General features: G+C 35.5%; 1 protein-coding gene across 1 annotated transcript; it reads right to left on the reverse strand.

Moving 5' to 3' along the window:
* Nucleotides 1–8,682: 8,682 nt before the first annotated feature.
* Nucleotides 8,683–14,690, reverse strand: Smp_166250 (hcnp homolog, putative; the record flags this gene model as incomplete). The annotated part of the gene is made up of 5 exons (XM_018790482.1): nucleotides 8,683–8,771; nucleotides 10,045–10,362; nucleotides 12,713–12,884; nucleotides 14,068–14,271; nucleotides 14,550–14,690. The coding sequence occupies 5 exons, from the start codon at nucleotides 14,688–14,690 to the stop codon at nucleotides 8,683–8,685; spliced, it is 924 nt and encodes a 307-aa protein (XP_018646215.1).
* Nucleotides 14,691–16,179: the final 1,489 nt, after the last annotated feature.

The following is a 16,179-nucleotide window of genomic DNA, read 5'->3' on the forward strand; positions in this document are numbered from 1 at the left end:
TATACCCCGAAGAGAATTATGAATGGTAACTTTTGAGAACTATCTATGAACCAATATGATATGTATACTATTACAGCATTTTAATGTAGGTATTTCGTCCAGTTACGATCCCCGTTAATCATGGAATTTGGTTTGCTCAGACAGTAGGACTGTTCTAAGCACGAGGGATTAGACTACAGGATACCAGATATCCTCAGGTAGTGGGCGCATTGCCTATCAAAGTGACGGCACATGTTGGAAACTTAACAGATCAGTTCACAGGATCTGCACCGTACGATAAAACAAAAGCGGCTGTAATACGGCGTACCTCAATTTTATAACCTCTTCATCTAACTTATACAACCGTACTGATTGTTTCATACATCGTTAGACTATTTGCGTCGTACACAGGAAGTCTGAATTGCGCTTACAGTCGTTAATGTAGAGTTAGTAGTTTCCACAGACAAGAGGTATGCTTTTTGGCACTCTTAATGATCTCCATGTTATCAGAATCTGGACTTGTGCAAAGATGGGGATGATAAGAATATCAGTATAAATGATGATAAAACAATATTAGGACGTTGCTTTACCAAACAATTGTGGCGAACCAGGAAAAATTCGAACACTAAAATATTTGTCTATTGAAACACATAAACATAGGTACAAAGGGCACCAAATACATATGTGCCACACAAGTCACTTGATTTGTGTGTGGGCCGTGATACTTCCCAAATGCCCAGACTGAAGCAGGTGGTTTTCTTAGGAGGCCACACCCTGAGCCTTCGATCTAAAGGTCTGATCCATAAGGCAGTGTAGCAAGGTTAGGAGATGCAGTCCCATGGTAGCGGATTACCAATAATTGGTTCGTACGTCATTTGTTCCTTCAGGATACCGGGGCACAAGCGCACCATTGGTTTGAAATGAGGGTTTTCTAACTCCCCTAGGTGGGTCCGCCATATCCACTAACCTGATTAGAGCTCCGGACATTCACTTTTCGTCCTCTCAATTTCAGAAATAACATCAGTGCCACGAGAAGGCAGTGAGTAGTACTTCCCTGGTAGTGGTTGTATGCATTTGGTCATGTGAGAGTTATTTCGAGATAGAGAGGTGACTGTTCTCACTCTCGGCCGTACTAGGGCATTCAGGGGCTAAGTACCAATAAAGTTATTGTAAAATATGTAGAATAACTTAATAATATGCAAAAACATAAATATATTGACACGAATTATCGGACGTTAATTTTATTATCAAATGTATCGTGCTCGATTTGGCTCGCCAAGCTCACAATTAATTCAAATTATAGTGTATAACCTAAAGTAAAGTATATTGGAAACAATTCACTAACGAAGGCAAATGTAGCAATTATATTAGTGATCTGTCAGTATGGAAGTTGATTGAATAAGAACAAGCATTGCATATACAAAAGTGTAATAGTTAGTGCTTCATGCAAGAGGGAACAAAAGGTTAAAGGAAATGTCAAGATCAAACGTAAACAATAATTTTGCAGTCAATAGCATATAAAATGGATTATGTGAATGGTGATAAGTATTATTGATAAATTAAATTTACTTTAGCCATCTCCATAGAGGTAAATTTCTTTATTTATTTAAACACATAAATATTGGTACAAGGAAGCACCAGATAAATATGCGCCTCACAAATCTCAATCGATTTGTGTGAGGGCTGTGATACTACCCAGGTGCCCAGACTGAAGCAGGTGGTTTTCTTAGGGGTCACACCCGGAGCCTTTGACCTGAAGGTCTAGTCCACAAGGCAGTAGAGCATCGTAAGGAGATGCAGTCCCATGGTAGCCGGTGACCAACAGTTGGTTCATACGCCATTCGTTCCTTCAGGATACTGGAGCCCGTGTGCACCATTGGTTTGGAATAAGGGTTTTCCAACTCCCCTAGGTGGACTAGCCTTGTCCACCAACCCGGTTAAAGCGCCGGGCATTCACTTTTCGTCTTCTCACTTTTGTGAACAACACCGGTGCCACGGGAAGGCAGTGAGTAGGACTTCCCTGGCAGAGTCTATATATTCGCGTGGCCATATGAGAGCATTTCGAGAGGGAGAGCAGACTCTCCCCACTCTCGTCCGTACCAGGGCATTTGGGAGCAAAGCAACAAATAACACACTTGCCATGGTATCTAAGTGTATGACGTGACTTAACAAATTGTCTAGTTGATCACTAGTTTTGTTAATTTAATTTAACACTTATATATGTCGGTTGATTCTGTGTGTGTATGTGACAGCTTGCAGCTTTTAAATCATGTAGCTACAGAAATACACTGGCGTGGTCGGCTGCATGATTGCTCAATTCTTCGGAATATTCATTTAACCTTCTTGACGTTGTCTATGTTAAATAAATGAATTTTACAAATGGATTCTAATGATATTTCTCTTACACTGCATGTGAGACATATAGTTGTCACAAAATTGAAAAGTACGTCATTTCGAAATGATAAAAACAGGTTATCATATGGTGAAATGAAATCTTTGGTGTAAACCACATTAATCGGTGCATGGAGGATCAAGCGCTTAGTAAACCTCAAAAATAGGCGTATTAACCGACAAACAATGAAGCACAAGGTATTAAGGTACATTCATGACACATCAAATACCTGTCAGACTATCTACGAATGTGTCTTGGAAGATAACCAATCACTAATTCCTTTACCCTACATAACATCATCCGCGAAAAGTTTGTTTGCATGACGTTGAAGATGCCACGAGTATTTGTAGTTTGACAACACTTTAACCTGTAACACCTATAATTGAAACGTGCCCACCCAGTGAAATCAAAAGTCAGAAGCAAGGAGGTCAGAGGATATATTTGATAGGTTATCAATTGATGTGCGGACGAGATTGATAGTGATTGGTTGTTTTGCCTTATCAGACCTGTAGATAGTCTGACATATGTTAGATGAGTTATATATTCTACTGTCATAATTATCTTGATTATTGATTGATTGTCCATTTGTTGTTGGATTTTGTCGGTTCGGTGGGTGGAAATATATTACGTTCTTATCAGGCTAACCACGTGTTCTTGATCTGAGTTGTGTTGAATTCCTGTAGAGTAGACACTGGGAGGGAATCTAGTGTAGATATTCGTCTAAGGTAAATTAACATCCCATTCGTGTAAAAAGGAAAAGGACCGTTATAACATCCATATATCGAGAAGTGACTGATGTAAACTGGCTAGCGGTTGCAGGAGAAGTTGAGCACGGCGTTCTCATATGTGATCTGGTGCACATGCGTGACCGAGAGCCTTCAATTAGATGAGTCCATGTAAACAATTGTAGTCAGCATCAAATGTTGAAGACTTACAGAATTATTGATTTTGGGAATTTATTACCTCTAAAACGTCAACCTTCGGTCCATTTGAAAAAGATATGTTTGTTTCTGTTCCATCAATGGTCTTTGGTTAGCTTGTGGTTTTTTAATTCATTTCAACTTGTGCTTACGGGATATCAAATGTCTGACATAATATCCTTCATCGGCAAAAGTTTAACTTTAGATTAACACTACTATTTCTTTTCTAATTTGTAGTTGACTTAGTACAGTACTTTTCTATATCTTCTGTTTTGTCTAGCCTTAAATCCATTTTGGTATTCTTTACCTGAAATCACATGAATAAACTAAATCACCAACTTTAAATTCAAGAATTTTTGGACAGTTTCCCTCAGTATTTCTTTAAAGTTCATTCATTTTATCGTTCGGATTCAAATAATCATAAGACGTTTTAATTGGTCAGATTTCAGATTTGTGTAGTGAGGACAGAAGGCCTAAGGCCTGTTATTCCTTTTCTAGTATGCTTCTATTAGTGTCTAGTCTTGTTTTGAATGAGTCAATTGAAGGTGCGGACACCACTGCTTCGGGTAACAGGTTCCAAGAATTGATAACTCGGTATACAGACCTGTATGCTACGGGTATTTTATTTGTTCTTGGCCTTTCTACTTGCCTGCTATATCCTCTGAGATGTCCCGTTCTATTGGGAAGAAACTGAGAGAATATATTAGGTCTAAAATCATTTCTTAGAATTCTATACATCCAAATCAGACCATCTCTAAATATGCAGTAGGACAGATTGAAGAGATCTAGCTTCTCAAGCCACTCTTTGTGTAGTAAACCCCAGAGTTGACCAAGCATTCTTTCGACTGGTGATTTTCTGTCCTGATATTTCAAGCTAAGCGTAAGATAAGATATGAAGGGCTGTTGCAGAGCTTTTTCAGTTCTAGCCTCTCCTCCCATCATCAAGAGAGTTTGCTTAAAAAATATCCAGTTTTTCCGTTTGGCTGTGGGGTGTAGTATCTGGAACTATGTCAAGCCCACATGGATTTTTCTTGCTTCTGGAAAGACCGATATATATATTTTTTTAAAGTCACATTTTGACTTTGTTAATCATTCGCTTATCAACCCTATGACTTTTGTGAAACTGTATAAAAAAAAGGCCGTAGAGATTTTTGGGCGACAACGCGATCACCAAACATGATACAATGATCATAAATCGACATAGACCCATATCTCAAGAAAAATTGGTAATACTCTTGATGCACTTTATTTTCAATCATTCAGTACGCCTTTTTTTCTTAAGCAGAGAATCATCAGTCGTTGCTTCTAAGACAGATTCCACTTTCACTGGTATCAATCTAACGGCATCACAGAATACTCTTTTATTTCCATCTCTAGTGATATAGAAGCATGTTGTATTCCTCTAATTGGTGGCTATTAGCACTTAAGCATGATAGCCCATCCGAATGACCCAAGAGAGCTGACGGCTCGGGTATCCCTTCCCTAGAGCCAAATACAGCCAGCAACACCCTATGGTCAGTTTGAAAAGTAAGTCTTCTGCTGTAAAGCACCTTTTAGAAATTCCTGACCGCAAACACTAAGGCAAAAGCTACTATAAATTGACCATAATTCTTTCTAGACTCGATAAGCGTGAGTAAAAAAATGACTTTTTGTGACTTATTTGGAGAATCACTGCTTCAATACCATAATCAGACGAGTCAGTCGCTTATATTAACTCAAGTTTTGGATTGTAGTGAGTGAACAATAAATCAGACTCAGATCTGTTTCACTGCTCAAAATGACACTCGACATTCCTTATTCCACTTATTATTCTTAGTTAACAATTTATAACATTTAGCACTAAGGTTATGCACATTTGTTAAGAAATGGCTATAATAATCATTCTCAAATATGACTCAAGCATTCGCATATTAGGGTGTCAGGATATCTACGATGGCATGTACCTTTCCAGGACCAAGTCAGAGTCGGTGAGAATTGATAAGCCCACAAATATCGAAAAAAAACGACACTATGATAGTTGATATTTCGATCAGTCAACAGCACACCAGTGAAATAGTTTCAATGTCATGAAACTAATAAAGCTTGATAATGGAAAATATTACGGATAAAAATCATCAAATGGTCATAATTAAGCAAAAAGCCCTTTAATAATAATAAACGATAAATACTTGCTTAGTATACACAGAGAAACTCAGATAGAACGTCGTATAATTAAAACATTCGCTTATTTTTACAGGTTTTACAGAAAACAAAATTGGCCAGATGGGTTGATGGAATTCACCTTAATAATGTAAGGGTACCTAGAGCTTCTGACTTTCATATGAGTAATACATTAATTGGTAAAAGTATAATAAGTTTGAATCCCACGAGAGAGATCGCGGATGCGCACTGTTGAGAAGTCCCATACTAGGAAGAAACGGCTGGCTTCCAAGTTTTCCATGGTGCTCTAGCTTTAATTGACTCATGAATGGAACTATCAAATTATTATAATATCCAATAAAACCCCTTCCTGGTAAGCGTATAATATACTGACGACCTTTGGCAACTTATCTGACAACCAGGAAACTGCACAATTACATAACAACTAACTATAAAGGTGAATAACAGTTTTGGTTTGAACAATTAACACTAACACGCCGAATTATTCTTTATAGTAAAGGTCAATTCTACATATTAAGAGTTCGAATGGTATTCTAAGTAGGTTACCACACAAATTGCCTTAACACAAGGTATGTTTTGTCAATTAGGTTAGGAGCTATCTTAAATTTACAATTTCGGTTATTGATTCCGAGCATTTCAAGGATTAGTTATCACTAAGTTAATCATAGCATACAAGTTATCTATTGTAGTGCCGCGATTCGTTAATCGTTCGTTTCGATAACCGATATAATTCTAATCTTAACGGCGCGTAAAATCAGAAGACAAAGGATAGCAGCAACTACAGTTTATTGTCGAATAACTCAGGTCAGAAAGTTAGCAACACCTGAGCGAATAATAACGAGCGAGTGAACAGGCGAATAAGCGAAGGAATTGAACGAGGCAGAAATGACATGCAGTGGAGATGGCTGGGAAGCCAACTCGAGAGCGAGGCGAAAGATGATGCGTATTGGAGATGGCTGGGAAGCCAACTCGTTTTAAGCAAGCGTTACTCAATATTTATAATCAGACAAAAGTGAATGACAGACATATGTTGAGTAAGATACGAAGTGTGCACACATATACGCTCATATAAAAATATAGCCAAGGTTAATAAGCGAATAATGAACAAGATCAAAATATGACTCATGACAGGTGAATTGGCTTGGCCAGTAGCTGGGATAAAGTATATGGGCTTAACAAATAAACTGATACTACACTATCATTACACCTTCAAATTTGCATAAAATATGCATGGAGTTATCTTTGTTCTGCCTGGTTAACTCAAAGCTATCAAGATGTTATAATTTTATTCATTATATTGGCGAACGTTGAGTTAGAATGTGTTGGGACGGCTTCCGAGAACTATGACGGAGCCTTCAGAAGCCGAAGAGTTTCCATCCAATCAGAACATGGTGGAACCCCTTAAAAAACCAACGTGACATGCTACTATCGTGCAGTAGCATTGTTGTGAACAAGAACACTAGTGGGGACAATTGAATATATTTCAACACAAATTTACAGAATGTACTAGTAGAATGTGAGAACCAAACACTAATTTTCGATAGTGTAATGAAGAAGACGAAGATTATCAGAGCTATGTGATGAGATATTAGCGAAATACATTTCGAACAATCTGATCACACATATAATATTCTTGTTAAAAACATTGATACATAAAAAATAAAAGGTCAACTAGACTGGAAATGGAGGAAGTAAGAGTAGACAAGGATAATCATAATAACAAAGATAATGTGAAAACAATTTGACACTTAATCATTCTGAATAATAAGCTAATATTACCATTTAGAGGTGATTCAAATAGCCTTTTATTGAAACAAACGCTTAAATCAGTCATCAATAAAACGTATTGTGCAGCAAAGGTCATTATCAAAGAAAGAACGAGGTCCATGCTTCATTCAAAACCTAGACGTCATGAAAACGATTGTGTCACATCCCACTGTATTTACTAATTTAAATGTGTGTGTGGTCACACATACATAGGGAGGAGCAATCATGATCTGTAAATTAGGGTGGATGAACATGTACCAAAATGGTTACAGAAACAAATGACCCAATAAGAGTAGAGGATAAACATCCATCATCCTCTATCGCTAAACATATAATCGAAACAGGCTATAAGACTGGTCTAAACTCGGCTTTTGTTGTGTTGTTTAAAAGTGTAAAAGGGCGTATACTGAGTTTTATCGAAGCGAAAATTCAAACCCCCTTTGTGTATTCAAAAACAGTTTGTTCTCACCTTAAACCTACCCTGGTAATATTAGCTTATTATCCAGAGTGATTAAGTGTCAAATTGTTTTCACATTATCTTTGTTATTATGATTATCCTTGTCTACTCTTACTTCCTCCATTTCCAGTCTAGTTGACCATTTATTTTTTATGTATCAAAGTTCTTAACAAGTATATTATATGTGTGATCAGATTTGTTCGAAATGTATTGCACTAATATCTCATTACATAGTGCTGATAATCTTCATCTTCTTATTATCGAAATTTATCAAAGGAACTAATTGCTTCAAACAGTAATTAACTAATTCGCAAAATATCAATCAAACTTCTACATATGACAATCAATCATCTCAGACTTCATTGTCCTTTCATCTTCATACCAATTGCTTTCTGTTTCTATTCTTCCCTTCTCAATCTTCTTCTGCTAGATATTCTATTCCTGACACACGATCTATACTACTTATGTCGAGATAAGTAGCACACATCACAGCATAACATGCCTCTATTCGGATTGTTTAAATTATAATGATGCTATAACAAAGGTTAATATCTATAAATACCCATGATCCTCGGTACATTTTCATTCTTATCCAGTGAACACTTCTTCTGTTGTTTTTTCTATATTTGTGACCGTATTCTGTATGAATCAAGTAGTGAACATAAAAGAATGAAGCATTTTCTTAAGTTTACTTTACTTTCAATAAAGCTCTTATATTCATTGATTATCTTTATGACCTATATTTTGTTTAAGAATGTACTACTAATAAGTCAATGTAAAATAATCAGTAGTATGTATATCTCTTCATTTATTTAAACAAGAAACAAAAATAATGCTTCTCTTGAGATAAATGTGATACACATTTGTATGATAGTGAATAATGAACATTGAAAAGTTAATATACACAATAGATTCAATGTACAATGGTTGCATATGCACACACACAGTGTGTGTACACTGTACATAAACAATAGTATACTAATATAAGGATAGTGTACAAAATGATGTTAATTATCACTGTCATCATCATCATCATCGGTTTTCTTTAAACTACCAAATACCGCCAATGGGACAGGTTGGTTTTCAATATCAATATCTAAATATGCAATATGATAAATAAAGAGTAAATTGTTTATAATGAACATAATAACAATATAAATAAAAATTATTCATTAGTTCAGTCAATCAGCTATAACATAAGACCAGACACACATATATATGCATCGGTCCAAGTTGCCATACCTTTTTAGCACATCAAGATGAACACCAAATTCATACAAGTAGTTAATTTAGTGGTGGTAATATATAAAAGAAAGATTGTATATAAGGATATAGTACAGGAAGAAAAATATAAAGTAATTTTAATCTCACGGTTTAAGGAAAGATAGAGAGTGTATATACCTACGCCATTGTGGTCGATTCTGAGCCACATAACCCAGAGTCTCCAACCAATGGTTACGATAGTTACATAGACCCCAATCAAGTATTGTACATCTACTAACACAGCTCAGACTAGAAGTTAGTGAATTTGTGGACTAATGCCAAGTTTTGGTTTGGTCATCCCCAAGTTTCTCCCAATCGTCTTTCATTAATTACTATTATTATAACGGAGGAACTAGTAAGCAGTTGGGTCTAGTCGTTATGAAATCTTTGATTCAGATTAGATACTTTATTAACAAACATATAAATTCACTTAGTATTGTTTGTTTGAATCTTCTCATTGATGTTTTTAGGACTGCAACTGGTCAGTCTCTAATTGGCATATGTGCATACTGTGCGTATTGCCTCGATATAGCCTAAATTCACAAGCATGGTAAGCAAAGATGGATAGTGGCTAGCAGTGGAATCCAGTTTGACGCGCGTTTCGTACTATTTGGGACTCGTCAGCTGAATGTACTTGCATCTCAAAGTTGATGTTCACTCTGGGACTCGAACCCAGTACCTTTCGCTTCAAACGCCATCGCGTTATCCACTCAACCACTGAGTCATGATAGCTTGTGCAATGGGGTGAAGTTTTAAATTCACTTAGTATTATTTGTTTGAATCTTCCCATTGATGTTTAAGACTGCAACTCGTCAGTCTCTAACATATAAATTATTATTTAAACAAACAACTCAGTTCAGGCATGTTTTTTTGTCTATCGATAATCAGTTTCTTTGTCTAAAAGATAATGAGTGAAATAAGACGTGGAATCTCGTGGCTAGAGTATTGATTCTATCAACATTTCGAATATATACATGTTAATGACGAATGTCAACGGGCATGAGATCAGTAATTTCTCTGCAATTACCTTTACTAAATTAACACAAATATCTAATGTTCACTAACTATTACATTCATTCAGCAAATGATTTAAATAAAGAGCTTACCGTCTGGATGAGCTTTTCTTCGGCGTTTACTAGATATTGTATAGTCAGTATTATCTTCATTTACAGTTTCTTTTATTTCTTGTTCTTCCATTGAATCATCACCGGCCTCTTCTTCTTCTTCTCCTTCATCATCAACATTGATATCAATCTCTTCAATATTAGTACTGGCTTTTTGTTGTTTATCATCTTTTTCATTAATTAATCCTAATTGTCTTATACCAGCTGATTGAAATTGTACCATAGGACGACCACCAGCTAAACTACTCTTAGTAGTGACATTGATTTCTGTTTGAGATTTATCTAATTTTTGCATTTCGTCTATTGGTAATATACACACACAAATATTGATTGATTATATGAACAGATAAGAAAAGAATTTCACATAAATGATGATATGGAATGAGAGTCAATAGTTGTGTAAAGATGATCATAACCTGTATGAATTATAGACCATTTTGATAGAATAATCTATCCTTAAGAAGATTGATTTGAACAAATGCTGACAACAACAACAGAGAAGATTCTCTCAATTCGTTATACTTTCAACTATAACTCATCAACACCTAAGAAACAATGCAGTATCCACTTGGAAAGAATAGTACGATGATATAGAGTAACGGAAGTCAACGAAAAATGATGAAGAACATAAAGTATACGGTCCATATATCCATGGCTTTTACTTTATTATTATTATTATTATTACTCATGACTTTCTTCAGTATAACAATAAGACAGTAGGAGAGTATTTTGACGATTTCATATTTCCAGTTTATTTATTCCAGGAACACTGATAAGTTTAACATTAATAGTTAATGTTTCGATACAGAAGAAATTAAGTCAATTAATGAATTAAAATACTCCACAAACATGTACATATATGTTATAGCGTAATTTTATAAGTTTTAGATGGAGTTTTGTTCTCTGAGGTTCGATCCATAAGGCAGAGGAACAATGTAAAAAGATGCAGTCACATAGTAGCTGGTGACCAACACTTGGTTCATACTCCATTTGAAGCCCATGCACACCATTTGTTTGGAGTGAAGGTTTTCCAACTCCCTTAGGTGGATCCTACATATCCACTAACCCCGTTAGAGTACTGAACATTCGCTTTCCGTCCTCTCAATTTCGTAAAGAATACCGTGAGAAGGTAGTGAGTTGGACTTCCCAATCAGTGTGTCTGTATAAGACAGGCCATGTGAGAGAATTCGGAAAGCTAACTATCCCCAGGGCAAAATAAATTCCATTACACTTTTTTTCTTCTTCCATGAAAGAATACCTTATCAAGCAAAGTATTTATATACATATAATATTATCTTAATCTAGATTATTAAAATAAACCCATATCTTTATATACAAAAAGTGGAAATATCCAAGTAAGCTAAAATTTGTATTCTGAAATGATAGGATATATATATTGGGCTATTATGATATTAAAGGAATGTGTCAAGTCTACAAACCAGTAGACTTAATTTAACTTTCCAAAGATCTAAGAAGTGTTCTATATAATAATAAATACATCAATCTCGTCAACAAAAATCAAACAGAGAACAAATGCGGTTATGATGAAAGTAGATAAAGGTAAACGATAGGAAGCTTTGTAGTAACATTGTGGTGTGTGCTACTGATATTGATAAATCTAAGTAGTATGCATCATCAACATAAAGTGAAATATCTGGTGACAGAAGGTAAACAAGATCAAAGAACACAGAACTAGATCAAAGAAATGATTGGTGTGGAAATGAAAGAACAATGAATTCTGAAATGATTGATTGACATTTTGCAAATAAGGAATTTACTATATGGTTCTCAGATTTTACTAAGATGTTCTGTAATTTTGTGCTCTAATACATTTGGTTATCCCTGCCTGTGTTCTCGTTCACTACAACATCTGTGATCGTAAAATAATGAATGATACGTGTTTCAATACCTTAAAAAGAGCATCAGTTCTTTTTTCAAAATTCGACACAAGCTAAACTGACAAATAACCACTAGCTTCCTTCTGATCATCACTTCTAATAACTAACAATCACAACAAAATATTAAAAATGTCATGTCATTTGAACTAGCAGAGATATTTATATCTTCATCGAAAGTATTTAATTACCATTTACAATTAGATAAGTACAATTACTCAACCATTGATCACACTGTTCAATTAGAATTTTCTGAAATTAGTGAAAACAAATATTATTTATAGTTGAGTTCATGAGTCAATTAAAGCTAGACCATTATGGAAAACCTGGAAGCACTAAACCACCGTCTTGTCCTAGTATATGGGACTCCTACACAATGCGCATCCACGATCCCACTCGCGAGATTCGAACCTAGAACTTATAGGTCTAGCGCGCGAACGCTTAATCTCTAGACAAATGTGCCGGTATCCAACGGTGTTAATGTCTAACTTCAACCAATCCAATCGTGGATACGCACTGATGAGGAGTCCCATAGTAGGACGAAGCAGTCGTCCAGTGTTTTCAGGTTTCCCATGGTGATGTAATTTTAATTGATTCATCAATTCAACTATAAAATTACTAAAATCTCCACAAAACCACCTTCTAATAAAAACCAATGTATATGATGTACCGCTAAATTAATTGTGAATAAGACAAATCCACAATGAAGCATTGTGAGATAGTAAGAGAATAGAAAGGAAACACAAATTATTTACCATTTGTTGTTGGATTTTCTTCATTCAATTGTAGTTGACTTGCAACAAAACTAACACGTGTATTATAAGTTGCTTGAACACTACGTCGAATTCGTAACATTTCACGTAGAGTATCTTCATTACCATGGGTTACTTCAAATTCTTTCCATATTTGCCAAAATTGTGTTTCGGTCTATACGAAGAAAAGTGAGGGGAAAAATTATGAGCAACGTGGTAGAAATGTCGATTTTCTTTCAGAGGAGTCAGAGAACATCTACCGAAAGTATACACTCATACTCCTAAACTATCACTATAGATAATATTAAATAAAACAAAGTACTGCAGTAACTATATAATTAAATAGTCTACATAAAACTGATTAATCTGTAAACAGTTCACAACATCAGTCAGTCACAACGTAGAACTTCGTACGTACGTACATCAGTTCGAGTTGACATACCACGTTATCACAGAGATGCAGTTGTCGATTCGAATCCCATAATGGTAGAAGTAGTAAGAGTATAAGCAATAATGTGAAAGATTAGAGTTTGAAGATGTTATTGAAGGAGTATAAGACAGTGAAATACATTTGGAAGGAGAGAGACAAAGATAGAGACATGAAGAATTAAGAAGATCAGAATTTGGTAGAACACCAAGAGTGGATGCACCTTCGCCATTGCAAACGATTTCGAGCCATATCATTCAAGGTCTCTAACCATCGATTGCTATCATCTCGCGAATCCCAATCAGGTAGTCTACACCTACCAACATGACTCAGTCCACTTGTCAGTGACTTCATGGATTTGTGCCATGTTTTGGTCTGGCCGCCCCTAGCTTTCTTCCAACCTACTCCTACACCATAAAACATTGCACGTCGGGGCAGTTCATAACATAGAATCATCATATACATGTTCTTTACAGGATCCACAAACTATAAGTTTAACACGTTTTGCGACTATATTCGTTAAGCCTTCCATTGACCGAACCTATCTGTAAATAGATAGTATAGTCTAAGTACCTTTTCATCTTCTTTTTCTGTTACGCAATATGACCTATTTGCAGTGTGAACACTACTTCAAAATGTAACATTATGAAGGTGACTTATACTTCAAATCCCAGTGATCTTTGACTTTCAAATACATTTGACCACTTTATGGAGAGTGGTTTCATTACAGAGAATCGTAGTTAGGTACATATAAACTTTTCAGATTTTAATCTATATGAAGAAAAATTGTCACAATCCTAGTAATCGGAAAATAGATCATTGATTTATTAACTAGTCAGTTTGACTATAAAATAAATAACAAATGATCTTAAACTACTCGTAAAATAATCAGTAGTACATTATCCATATGATTATTTTGTATTGTGCTTACTCGAGGATCACACATTTGTGCACAATAGGCATAAACAGCTCGTGCTCGATCAATTTCACCTAATTTTCTTTCAAGATCAGCAAACCTTAAACACATTTTACGCGAATGTTCTTCAGGTAAACGTTCTATTGCTTGTTCATAAGCTGAACGTGTATGCGTAACACCATGAAGATCGGCAATACGTTGAATATAGATATTGAACATCTGTAAACAATTTTCAAAGGAACAATACAAAAATTATGTTACAACTGTCAAGGAATGCTTGGATTAAAAGAAATACTTTTTAATATAGACTATAGGTAGATGTGATCTGAGAGATCCGAAATGAAACCGATAGAATTATTTTGGCTATTATTTAGCTTTCAACGACCTATCTCGCATTACTTTGTAATGAAGATTATAGATAAAAATTATTAAAATCAATTCGCAATCAGATGCGGTGACGATTATATGCGATAGTTTCATCAAAAAAAAAGACTCACTTCAAATCTTTCTTCTGGAAGAACAGCTTCTGTAGCTCGTTCATATATACGAATAGCACGACGCGCAAGTCCATGTTGTTCTTCAAGTCGAGCATACAATAAATGTAACGCTGAAATACATCCATAGAAATAATTATACATTTTTAAAAAAAATCATACAGAATTACAGCCATAGATAAAACACTTAACCTGAACAAAATATTACCAGTTACAGATGAAAATGTTCGACGGAATTCAGTCGTATCCAGGACTTTATGGTAAGATCAGATCTATCCAATTTTATCCAGTGATGTACAACACTTACTTACACGCCTGTTACCCCTCGTGAAGGAGCATAGGCCGACCACTAGCATCATACATCAAACTCTGTCCTGTTCAATCCTTTCCAGTTGCTATTGATCCTTTTGATGTTTGCTTCCGATTTCCGACGCAGTGTGTTCTTTGACCTTCCTTTTTTCCTCTTCCTTCAGGATTCCAGGTAACGACTTGCCTCGTGATGCAGCTTGGTGACTTCCGCAATGTATGTCCTATCCACATCCAGAGTGCAGAGTATCTATGCCTACATGTATCCTATGAGAGTCAGATCAGTTTGATCTGTACCTTTCAGGTATATACACGACATATATCTACATAAAAACAGAAACTGTTAAGAAGACTGAATTCATGTCTACACATGTGCTTTGGAGTGCATAATTCCTCTGACCTGTGTATTTCAGATATGCATGTAACGTGTAAAATTCTGCAACTGGGACTTAAATGCTAACAAGTAGTAAATACCAATGAATGGGAATGGAGACCGTCTGTCCTACGACAATAGTACCTACGTTTGCGTTTATGTCTAATTTTGAAATTCTGTCGAAATGATCATCCACTTCCTAATTTATTCATCACAAATATTAATAGTTAATGGTAAACCTCTCAAGTATTTAATCATTTTGGCTTATTTCTTAATCAAGTTGATGGATATTTCGAATACACTTTGAGCAATATTAAAGTGGCTTATTGTATGATATTTAGCATAAATGAATATTATTTGTCAATTTACTAAATGACTAGTGAATAATGGAGTGCTGTTTTCACTAAAGATTTGAAATCAATTATCTGAAGTAATATGTAACTGTCTAAAATGAACATGTCCATTGTACTGTAGCCAAACACCTTGGATGAGAAGCTCAAATACAATGAAGGTTAGGGTATGAAATGAAATCGACAAGGAACAGAAATATAAGCCAAACAACAAGAAACAACACAATTATTGAACAATGGAAATATTGCAAACAACCTTAGTCAACATCATGTTCGAATAGTCCCAGTGAATTTTGAGTTTAATTCATTATCAAGTTGTGTACCATCATCTGATGTAAATTATATATTATTATATAAACTGTGCAACATTTTGTTCCATCCTACTTTATGGCAGTGAAACATGGCCGATAAGAGTGGAGGATATTCGTAGGCTACTAGTATTCGACCATAAGTGTTTTCGAAGCATTGCTCGTATATCTTAGGACTACCGAGTAAGTTATGCAGTTGTTAGGAAACGGGTACTAGGTAAGGATGGCAAATCGGTTGGTGAAGTAATGCAACTTCATCAGTTGAGATGGCTGGGACATGTGTTACGAATGCCCAT

Source organism: Schistosoma mansoni (genome assembly GCF_000237925.1).
Source record: "Schistosoma mansoni, WGS project CABG00000000 data, supercontig 0080, strain Puerto Rico, whole genome shotgun sequence".
In the NCBI taxonomy this organism is placed as follows: domain Eukaryota; kingdom Metazoa; phylum Platyhelminthes; class Trematoda; order Strigeidida; family Schistosomatidae; genus Schistosoma; species Schistosoma mansoni.